The 12,169-nt window shown below is 32.9% G+C and overlaps 1 protein-coding gene across 1 annotated transcript in view; it reads right to left on the minus strand.

The window, feature by feature from the left end:
* Positions 1-12,169, minus strand: part of LOC144441963 (inositol 1,4,5-trisphosphate-gated calcium channel ITPR1-like) — a 108,255-nt gene that overhangs the window by 71,266 nt on the left and 24,820 nt on the right. Inside the window, exons 7-21 of the mRNA XM_078131234.1 lie at positions 11,523-11,603; positions 10,891-10,994; positions 9,959-10,046; positions 9,294-9,381; positions 8,798-8,905; positions 8,229-8,320; positions 7,777-7,918; positions 6,924-6,965; positions 6,394-6,500; positions 5,577-5,651; positions 4,699-4,889; positions 3,889-4,015; positions 3,356-3,478; positions 3,061-3,130; positions 2,214-2,266 (exon numbers count right to left, since the gene is read on the minus strand). Of these exons, the coding sequence (XP_077987360.1) occupies positions 2,214-2,266; positions 3,061-3,130; positions 3,356-3,478; positions 3,889-4,015; positions 4,699-4,889; positions 5,577-5,651; positions 6,394-6,500; positions 6,924-6,965; positions 7,777-7,918; positions 8,229-8,320; positions 8,798-8,905; positions 9,294-9,381; positions 9,959-10,046; positions 10,891-10,994; positions 11,523-11,603 (1,491 nt within the window). The remainder of the gene's footprint in view (positions 1-2,213; positions 2,267-3,060; positions 3,131-3,355; positions 3,479-3,888; positions 4,016-4,698; positions 4,890-5,576; positions 5,652-6,393; positions 6,501-6,923; positions 6,966-7,776; positions 7,919-8,228; positions 8,321-8,797; positions 8,906-9,293; positions 9,382-9,958; positions 10,047-10,890; positions 10,995-11,522; positions 11,604-12,169) is intronic.

Raw genomic sequence — 12,169 nt, forward strand, 5'->3', positions numbered from 1 at the left:
CTGTTGTTCATTTTGTCCTTCTTCAATATAGTGGCCATTACAGGACTCATTCAAAGATTTTCATCATATATGAATTCATTAGTAGTATAGTACCAAATACAATGTGGTTAACATACTACGCTGGCAATCAATTAAGGGCTTGGCTTACTAAGATAGACACAAGCTAAAACTATTACTGTTCAATATGGTACATTACAGAAGTGGGTGATACTGATAGCTGGTGTGCCTCTATTGTTTGAATCTAATCACCCTGTAATCTAGATAATGTAATGCTGGAAGTCTCCAAAATGCACACTGCAAGATCATGTAAGTCATCAGAAATGCCACCCTAGGCTATTGTAAGAACAAAATTTAACCCAACATCCATTCAATAGCTTATAATACACAAATGTCACACAACAGTAGTTTTGTGTCATAAAACAGAGACCTTGATTGCCAGAGAAAAATTAGGAGAGGAAAGGGGTGAAAAAAATTAGTTGTATAGCAGCTGGCCAAGTCACTTACAAATCTTACAGGCAATTCCTCTTTCAACACTGGTTTGAAAAGTCTCATCACATCTATCTATTTCAACATTTGCTAATAATCAGAGAAGTTAGAAATATACTGATAGTTAACTCTAGAGACTTTGAAGTGGAAGTAGAATTTTTATGCTCCAAAAAAGTAACTAACAACAGTCTATTATAAATAGTTCAAATTGTCATTTTAAGGGAAAAGGTGAATTGTACAGAAGAGATTCAATGAAAGAAAACCAGTGTAGTGTACAGAATAGCATCACACTTTGGTATAAACACAACAACTTGGAATAACATTGTTCATACAAGTATTAGTTATTCAGCAGATTTGATTTAGGGCAAATTATAAGGTTAGTGAAATATTTCAGAGTCACACCATTTCTACAATACAAGTTTCATTAGTGGATTACAAAAGCAACAGCAGCAAGTAATATACAATATTCAACATCCAATGATCTCTCACTACTCTTTGGTGGTCATTTTAAAGTATACCAAAATATGGATAACTTTTTAGATCACTTTGTCCTTGGTAAAAAATACACGGTAACTTCTGGTTTTTAACCAAAAATAGGTTTTCTTGAACAAAAGTAACATCAAAAGTTTACAATTTTTCTTTCTGAGACATATATTGAAGCAACTTTGATAGATATGTATCAATCATGATTTGAAAAACTGTTATTTGACAGAGTAACAAAAACGGCAAAATTGATATACTTTATTTAACATAGAGATCACAAATCAAGATTACTGACACATTTAGTTTAATATTTTTGGTAGCAAATACACAATTGAAATTTGGATGGTCTCAACAAAATTCAACTCACAGGGTTTCCAAAGTTCTGACTAGCTTTAGCCCTGTTAATAGAGCATTATCAGGTCAACCTGATTGGTAACAAATAGTATTACTTTATCAAGTTATTGAATCTATGGTGATATTTTTAGTATTTCACACTTAAACACACATAGATAATAAAATAATAGCAATCATACATTAGTGGTTTTTTTAATCTCTTTCATTAAAGGTGGTCTCTTTTTCCGAAGAGACTATTTGGCAGCATGATGATGGGGAGAAAAGTATTATGTTGAAAATCATGCATTATGTCTTGAAAATTAAAAAGACTGCAATAATAAATTTACACACTAGGTCTACTCTTCAATATTCAGTGTTCTCCCTGAACAAAGTCGCATGGAACACCAAACATTGTAATTTCTATTCTTGTATTGGATTTGCACTTTGGGGATTGCCAACTAAAGCTGAAAGGTAGCGAGTACCTGTAACTGGCCCTTTGGGTTAGCACCCAAACAGATAAACAGATATTAATGATGATCTTAGTGCCCTCTAGTGACAACATTCTAGGGAGAACACTGAAGATGATAATAACATGTTTACAGTCAAGCAACAGGTTGAAAATAAAACATGACTATGCATTGAAATTAAAGATAAAAGGCTCCTGTATAAACCAAAGACACAATAAAACAAATATCAAATTATGATAACAATAAAAATATATTAAATACTAGTGGCAGGAAAACTCATTGTAAAGGTTAATCCAAAGATTTGCTTGACTGTAATGATTTCGTTAAAATTTTCAACAAAAAATTTGAAGTACCAATTCATTCAAAATGTTTCATGGTTGCATGTTTGTAGGTTAACATAAATTAAGTGGCTTTAATGAAAAGCAATGTTATATGAACTCCTACCTTTCCCTGTGATTTTTCTTTACCCTTTACCAACCATACTTCAGTGATGTATGCTGTAACAAAAACAATAAAACAACAGGGATGAAACATTTGTTTTGAATTGTAGATAAGCTGGAGTTTGTCATACTCTACTAATATTTTTTTTAATTACTGCCCTCTAGTGGCAGTAATTGAGGAGCTATCATAATATATTGTAGAATGACTATATCATATAGTATATGTTGTGTCATTCTGCTCTCGTCGGCCTATCCGATCTAAAAGGGTAAACCAATGTGTAAAGCTGCCATGTTATAGCGCACCTTACACACTAAGTTTAATAACTGTAATGTTGACTGTTCCATGATGCATCATAATGTGTATACAGTCTCTCTGTACAACACCATGTACTCTGTACACACAAGTGGGTTGTACTTGCTACTCAGGGGATGGTATAGTCACCTGACTGTATCCTGGATTTACCTGTAACATACTTTTCTGTCATTGATGGTGTTTAGACTTTGTTCTATAAAATCACTCACAAAAGAGTGCAACATGTATCCAAATCATTTCATGGTGAAAATGTTATTTAAATTGTAATAAAGACAAAACCTAATGTATAAGCGCTGGCATCTCAAACAACACATCTTGGAACTTGGGAAATGAATTATTGGGCATGACATATTATCCTCAATGTCATCCAAGGAAGTATTAGTTCAGTATCATTGTACATTGCATAGCCATTGCATTAAATTTCCTGTACACAGTTTGTTGTTGTTGTTGTTGTTGTTGTTGTTGTTGTTGTTGTTGCTGTTGTTGTTGTTGTTAACTAGCTAGTGAAATGAATTTCTAAATATGCTGTAAGACTTACATTGATTATCTGGTATAGCAACTCCATCACATACACACATTACACTTAGTAAATCAAGATATCTGTAGTTCTGTGGACATGAAAAAATTCAAATAATACTCATCAATATCAACAAAGTCACAGACACAGACACAGACACACACACACACACACACACACACACACACACACACACACACACACACACACACACACACACACACACACACACACACAACCCCAAACCCCCAACCAAACTGTGTGTAAACTAAGCTTGTGCTCAGGATTTGAAATAGCAGTCACTTCAATGACTCACCTTATTTCCTCTAAGAAGATCAACAAAGGAGTCAATTTGTTGTCTTGTAATTCTATCAATGATCTTTCTGTTATCTTGGAACAACTCCATCACCATGTGAGCGGCATGAAGTCCTATCTCACCCTGGTAATAAAAACAAACAAACAAACAATAGTATCATAAAACAAAGTGATGTATATCTGACTCTGATAGTATATCTATCTCCTTTGTGTCAGGTTTAAATGAAATCAATGTATCATATGACTTCCTATTAAACATAACAATCCATTACAAATGAAATTTCTACACACAGTCAAAAAAAATTTTTGAAAACAAATACAATATTTTCACTGATGTCTTGCCAGCCTCATTTTGTGTGTATTTCTATGGGGTATCATTATCATCATGTGAAAATCAGTTCAGAATTTTATCTTAAGTTCTTTGAATGAAGCATTCTCATCATTACAGAAATTATCTAACCACGCAACTGCATATGAATGAATACATTCAGGCATGCTTTATCCTAATTTGAAGTAAATTTTATTTCTGCTTACCTCTCTCAGAATCTGAGTTTGGAAGAAATCTATAAATCTGGCAATGTACAGTTCATTCTTTCTACTATCACCAAGCACATAAGTATGCATCACATTGTAGCATTCTACAATTATTTGGACGGAAAATCTGTATAGAACATGGAAAAAATCAAAATAGCTTATCTATCTTTAAAAGATCAGAAATTTATCACAGGAACTTTCATGACTTTGATATGGAACTGTACGTTGTACAGAGATCTTCACTTTACATGCAAGGTAACTTTCATAATCTTAAAACTGCACATTCAAGTTTCTTGGTAGTTCCTCATTAGAAAGCACGGCTCAAAATAAGCAGTTGTATAAGGCAGTACAGTACTATCCATAGCATCGAATCTCAATACCTTTCTTTACATCTAGCTCAACGAGGTCCTGAGATGAAATTTAAAATTCAACCAAGGCCATCCACATAGCCATTAACATCATTTCTCTGTTAATCAATCACAGAATTCTGCCGAATGATAAGCGTTTAGTTTAGACTACAGGCACAGACTTTTAAACATTGTCTCTAGACAACCTAATTTATAATAATAGAAAATATAACATATCTGTTAGACCACTGAAAATCAACAGACATCTGTAGCTTAAACATTTCCCTTGGTTAAATGTGACAACTGAAATATAAGCCCTGGGAAGCAATTTAAACTTTAACAACTTTTACCAAGTTACCATTTCCATTACTTGGGTTCAGATATCTTAGCAAAAAACACTTTTTTCAAACTTTTTTTTTGTTCAAAATTTTCTTGGTATGGTAAGAGAAGAGAATGTACTAACCTTTCATCATTTGTACCAATGTATGAAAGCTGACTGATTTGTACTAATAGTTCTACCACCTTGAGATTTCTGAGTAATTTCTGTCTGTCTTTGACAGGTTCTCCTTTCTCAATCATGAACTCCTTTAGTTCACTTAATGCTGTTAATATATCTTGACTCCTCTTTGCATTGATAACTAGACCTTTCTTTTTCTGTAAATAACAAAACGTATATAAGTAAGTAAGTACTCTTTGTATTCATATAGAAGTTAAAGAGACACAGGGTGATATAGCTATACATATCCTTAAAGTGAAATTTGCATATATTTATTTATTTATTTCATTTATTTATTAATCTTTCATATGCAGACACCATTTCAGAGCTTAAACACTATTCTCCCAATGGAACCTGTAGCAATATTACGTACATAGAAAAACAAACAAAAAGGGACACACTAGTACAAAATGTTACAGCGGCACAGTGGATATCCAATTACAGTACTTTACCACAATACCAGACTACATTCTTAAGATCTCTTTTAAAAGTCACCATCACAATGACCCATATAGTAAGGAAGTAATGTGTAGAGCTATGCACATTACTGTACCTTAAAAGAGAACACCACTCCAGGAAATAGAGACATTTTCGTAAACAATGGGTTCTGGAGTAATTTCATGATTTTACATCATCTGCAATTACTTGCAATTTCAGAGAAGCATCAAGATGATCTTGTGCCTTTATAGGGTAAAAGTAGAAGCCATTATTGGCCAACTTAGCAAACAACATCTTTTGAAGTTCCTCGAGCAGAAATTGATATTCCAAGCAGGCATGTCTATACCAGTTTAGCTGTTTTTGTCAAAGAATTAAAATTATGACAAAATCTAGTAAATAGGACTTACATCATCAATAAACTTCTGAAGGATTGGAACCATACCGGCCACAAAGTTGAAAATTTCCACAAGTTCTTCATTTACCTAAATAAAACATACAACAAAGATGAATCATAAAACTTTGTGATTAATTCAATGATAATTCTTTGGGGAGAAGAGACTACAGTATGTGCAAAATATAGAATTAATTATTGTGCAATCGATACTAGGACACATGCATTGGTTATGATGAAACTTCGACAAGTAATGGGTTCCGGATTTCTGGTAAAACTATCAATATGTCTGTAAATTAATAATTTGTGGTGTGAACCGAAGACAAAGCTATGGGATTCGGTAGTTCTTATCATTTTTAATGTTATCTAAACAATAAGAGTAACATAGTCATGTGTAATAAGGTATAATAATTAAAAACACCTTTTTTTCTGAAACATACAATTTTAATTTTTTTATTAATATTGAAATTTACAATACAATACAGTACAGTACAGTACAGTACAGTACAGTACAGTACAGTACAGAAGAAAAAGAATAACAACATAGAAAACACAAACATCATAACAAAGGTACAATAAAATTGCAACGCCTCTGAAATTTATCAACCGTGTCATGTGATAATAGCCTTACAACTTTCAGCTTTGTACTCAAATTTCATTTTGTTTAGCCAATGAGTTAGTCAAAGCTGAACCTTGTGATATTTACATTATGAAATAAATCAATTAGTAAAGAAAACCAAGTAGTTCTCAATTTGCAAAAAGTCCAGATAAGTTACCAAACACAACATCCTCTTCAAAATAGCAAATTTTGTTAGCGATTGTTGAATACATACCATTTGTATTGTGAATGCATCATCATAAAGTTTAGCTTCACTGGCAGTGACTTTCTTCAGTGTAGCTTTGTCCCACTGTAAACCACCCATAGATTCTGCTCTCTTACCTACAAGGAAATAAGATAAAATATAACACATTGTTTTCATATAGCCATCAGTGATTGGCTTAGATTATATCATGTGGTATGGACTATTGACCCATAGTTACCTCAATTTGCATATGGATGACAACATTTGTTTTCTGTTTTCCCTAGGGCACTACATGTATTACAGTAGGCTTAAGCATGGTTATTTCCTTTGTCTCTGGAAAGAATACATGCCAGACAATGTGGTGTGTTATAAAACACTTATTGCCTGGCCTTATTCAGTCAAATTCGAATCCTATTATCATTTTTAATCAGACAGACATCTGGCCTAATTATCTTTATGCAGACTAGAGGGCATCATAGGCAAAATATGCTTCAGTTGCCCAGCAACTATAGCTATATCACAATATAGACTGAAGCATGTAATAATTACTGTATACTTACCGGCTTCTTGCCATACTTTTGATTTGTTACTTTCGTACATATCTGAAAGAAATGAAAGAAAAAATTCTAAGTCTCTATCTCAAGTGATAAAGACAGTTCCACCATGACATTTAAATTAAAACAAAATTGGTCATTTTATTAGAATAATATTCACTGATACAAAAACCAATTTACTTTTTTATGTTTATGAGAAAATGAATCATTTTATTGTAAAATAAAATGTTGAAAACTAATTAGTTTCTTTTGTAAAGGATCAGAAAGCTACATCAAAACCACAGTTCCTGTTCAAAGCAGTAGCTGGAACAACATTTTTTGTAATATTTGTTCTCATGTTTGACTTATGTTTTGTCTAGCAGTACAAGTAACAGCCAACAAAATGGATGTACAGGAATCATGACTTTGTAAAACTGAAACATTTGAAAACAGAAGAAATTGAATTACTTTAATTAACCGAGAATACAAGCAATTTGAAAATTTGAAACAGTGGGAAAGGCAGGGGTGATTTTTCAAAGTGTCTTAGAGTACTGAACAATTCTAATTGACTTACAATTGGCACCAAAATCTGCTGATGAATAGCACCCCTAGTGTCCAAACTATACAATCTTTTGTTTTTATGATTATAGCAAGATGATTCAAAACGTTTGAAATCACTGTTATTTTTCTTCATTTTTCATAATGTGCTTGAGGACGTATAATTGTGTTATTCCCCAGATTTTTCTTCAGTTAGACTGAAAGATTAGTGACCTAAGGGTTTCATTACAACTCATCTAGAGTGACTCCTAGTGACAAGGCCCCTTAGGTCATCCATCTGAATGGAGAAAAATTTTGGGGAATAATATCTAAATATACTTACCATTGAGACCATGTAACCAGTGACCTGTCACAACATGTTCTATCCTACAATAACTTTCAAACTGGATTTCATCCATATCATGAATCACAGGATGTAATCTGAAAACGGTTTTAGGATCAGATGCCGAATCTGTCAAAATCACCTGTGAGATATAATCAATGAGGTAAGAATGTAATACACATACCACACAAAAGAAATCATTCAATATACAATTGACTGACAATCAAATTTGCAGAATTGTACAATAATAATGGTAGAATCTTTTATATGCTTTCAATACATCTTTTCTATGCAATACTACATAAATGTGTTTAGAATCAATATCTGCTTCTAATTTTATCTTCACAAATGCTTTATATAATTGAACTCTTTATATTACGATATATTTCATTTCTTACAGCTTTGCAATCAAAGTGATAAATCTGTCACAAATACTTTGCTTCAAGGTTTACCTGGATATCATTTCCCTTGCCTGTGATACTCAGATACTTTCTTGTTGAGAAATGTCTGAGGCGACATTGTTGTTCCCATCTCATTGTTTCACCTGCAAAGAACAGCAAAAACATCACTATCAGTATAGTTTACAATAAGGAGTACTATTATAATTTGTGATGGGAGCTATACCATACAGACATTGTCACTTATCAAGGGTCAGGATTTCCTTTTAGTAACATCATAACTGTCATGTTCATTTCTTACATAAATAATATCATGAATAATACCAAACACAAATGTAACTTTTGTGGACTTGTAGTTGAGTGATGCATAGGACCCATATGTCCTGTGTTCTCAGGTTACCATAATGTTTTCACAAATTTATTTTGTATCTTTGTGCTTTACCTACCTTCGCACAACCCCCAGATCTTTTTGTGGCAATGACAAAACCCATGTACGTTTTGAGAGAGCAGAAATAAAAACTAATCTGACTTATAAGAATAGGTTTTACTCAACACATATACTCGGAGAACTGGGATGTTATTTTTTTAATGAAACATAAAATACAGCATTGCTGTTTCCTCACCTTTCATCATGCCTTCTTCTGCTTCTATCTGCCAGTATGTGATGGCTGATGTGGACGGAAATAAAGTCTTAGGATGGCTGGGATCTGTGATCCTTACACGTAAATGAACTGTGAACCAAAATAGCAACAGAAAATATGTCAGACTTTATTCTTATATGGTGGCATTTTACATATATATCATCTTTATATAATCAATTACCATTCAAATATTACACAATTTTCTAATCATTCTCATTGTATATAAAGTCTAGACTAATAACAGTTATAGCTAAAGCTTAAGCAAGTGAAATCTGATGAGAGCCTGTGTGGGTGATTGCAAATGTAGTACAGTATAAAATCACTGACTCATAAATTTCTTCAAAATTCTTGGCTCAACTAACACAGGTATGTCAACATATGCTTTGGTTTTGCTGATACTACTCTTTTAAAACATCATCCACTAACAGAATTCTTGCAATGGCTATATACAGATGTTAATAACAATTGAAATTTTTACCATTCTCACTAACTTCTGCATCAAAAACACCTTCTCCTGTGAGGTAGGCTTCTAACTCCTTGTGGAAAAGTCGGAATACAGATCCTGCCTATAATATTAATGAAAGCAACAATAAAAATAAATGTAAACTAAAAGCTACCAAAATAAATGACACCTTGTTTCATCAAAGATAAATAAAGAGTTTACATTATTGCAAAATATGGTTTTTTTATTAGGACTAGAGAACATTGAGCTTAATTTGTATGTTATTTATCAAAGGCTGATTGGTTACACCAATACTGAATGAAAATGAAGCTTAGATATATTAGGTAAGGCTGTTAGAGTACAGGTTATGTTGATACAATGACCACAGATGTTTCCCTTCCAAATTTATGGTACTGGATATGGAAAATTTCAAATCTATGCAACTTTTATTTTTCATTTCCCCTTTATTATGGGGTTCACAAACCTTAGTAAAAATACTACTGGTGGAATCTAAGTTCTACTGAGGTATCCTTGGAGAGAAAGCTGCACACTCCTGTTATTATCAGTTAAGAAATTGGGGTCACCTGACGGACACTGCAAAACCTTCCCAAATGATTACAATTTGGCACTGGATAAAGCATTGTATGATTATTCTATACTGCTTCATACAAAAAAAGAAATGATTTGAAGAGCTGTCTCACCTTGACAAGATCTGATCGTTCAAGATCTGGTTTATCATATCTATGGAGTGTGAACCCTGACTGTCGTACTGATAAATTCAACTCCAATCTGAAATTGAAACAATCACAATATGAATAAAAATTAAGTTTTGACAATGATGAATATTTCCTTTCATTTACAACTTTCATTTTGATGAAACTTCTTTCTTTCCAAGACATTCACTTTAAATTACCATCAAGCTATTGTCTTTGAACAGGAAATATGGAGTATATACCCTGATCATTCTACATCATGACAGCATGTGTCTACATCACTGGTTTTTTGGTTGCTTGAAATAAACATTCCAAAATGTCTGATTTTTCATAAATTACGCTTGAAGAGATATAATTATATCATTCCTCAATATTTTTCATCATTCAGCTAGAAAATACTCATGACCTAAGGTTATCACCATTCATCGAGTGACAAAGCCCCTTTGGGACACTCATATTTTCCTAAATTGAACAAATAAACATATCGGGGAATTATATCTAGTTATTATACATTTGAAAATTGAGTCTTTGACATAGAAAACTAGCCAAAAGCATAGCACTGAAAATCAAGCCGCAATAATGATAACTTGTCTGATATTCAATAGATACATGTGACAAGCATGTCAGTCGTGGTAGAAAACTAGCAAATACGTATTTCTCACAAAAAATTGATATTTTAGTTGACTGACAAGCTGTAAAGTTGTGGGCACTGTTAAAGAACTTTTCCAAAACCAACCAACAGGTACACTGTTGTACAGGCAGAAGAGAACATTTCACAATACTGCTATGGTTGTAAAATATTTGTTTCATGTCAACAGGGTGTAAGCTAGTCAGAATTTTCAGAAACCCATGAGTTGAGTTTTGTTGAGACCATTCAGTTCTCATTTGTGTTTTTTTATGATGATTATCATAAAACTTACGCAGAAGAGTTGACTGATCGCTGTCCAAAGACAGCCTTGCTAACATGAAGATACTGTCCAGGAGATTTATAACTTTCCAACACTATCTGGTCATCTACTTGTACCTGTAAGTAATGTGATAGTTATATTAATTTTTATTTCAATCCCATGTCAGACATGATAATGTTTTGTTGTACTGTTTTGTTTTGTGCTTTGTAGTCTATAAAGTCTCAGTGTACATAAAACACAACTCATGGACATGAAATAAATAATTAGTATAAGGTGCAAAAACCTTTGATCACTTCGGTCATTTTCCTTGGAATAAAAAAATAAGTATGTGAACAGTGCAGAATTAACTTGTGTTGTATTGTGTTGCATCATATTGTACTGTACTGTACTGTACTCTATTCTACTGTACTCTACTGTCACGCACTGCACTCTACTGTATTACATTGTACTGCACTATACTACACTGTATTGTATTTCACTGTACTGTATCACTGTTACAGTATCATTTTCTATTCAGAGTATTGCAAGTAATTAAACAATATCAAATAATTTGAGGATATTTTCCATAACTTCGAGTTTATACAATAATATATAATTTGCTTAAGTTTCATAATGATAGAGTTGAATAAATATTGATAACCTACAGTGTCGCCTTCTGACTTGACTTTATACCTTGGCATAATCTTGAACTGTGCATTTTTGGCATTATAGTCAAGCAGATCAACCTATAACAGAAAAAGAGATCACCCAGTTATACTCTTTTCATATTTATCAAATCTTTCTAACTAGCAAGAATAAAAAAAATTCATTCATTTATTATATGACTTAAAGGTCTAAAGGTTTCAAACCTGGGTCATTACATTAGACTTTCGTGTTATCTTAACAACAGAACCATACGAATTTAATAACATAGGGTAACTCTTTTGTTACATGAAGAGAAATGGCTGATCCTCAATGTCCATGTGTGTAATGTGTTAAATATAAACATGTCAGAATATGTTCCTGTGTTGAAGGCATGCATATTATATTCTGATCACTATGCACAGCAGCTCAATGACTAGTACGCATGCACACCCTATATACTATGGGATAATTATGTGATTTTTTTGGTGGTTTTACCCAAGGATGCATTGCAGCGCAATGACTACGCATGAGCATTCTATATACTATGCGCATTCTCCATGTGGAGGGCATTATCTACAATATCATCATGACGCAGTCGGTCGCAAATGAATCTACCCTGCACAAGGTTATGGGCTTTGCCTAGTTATGATATTATGTAAATTAACAT

The sequence above is a fragment of the Glandiceps talaboti genome, chromosome 11 (assembly GCF_964340395.1).
Source record: "Glandiceps talaboti chromosome 11, keGlaTala1.1, whole genome shotgun sequence".
In the NCBI taxonomy this organism is placed as follows: Eukaryota; Metazoa; Hemichordata; class Enteropneusta; family Spengelidae; genus Glandiceps; species Glandiceps talaboti.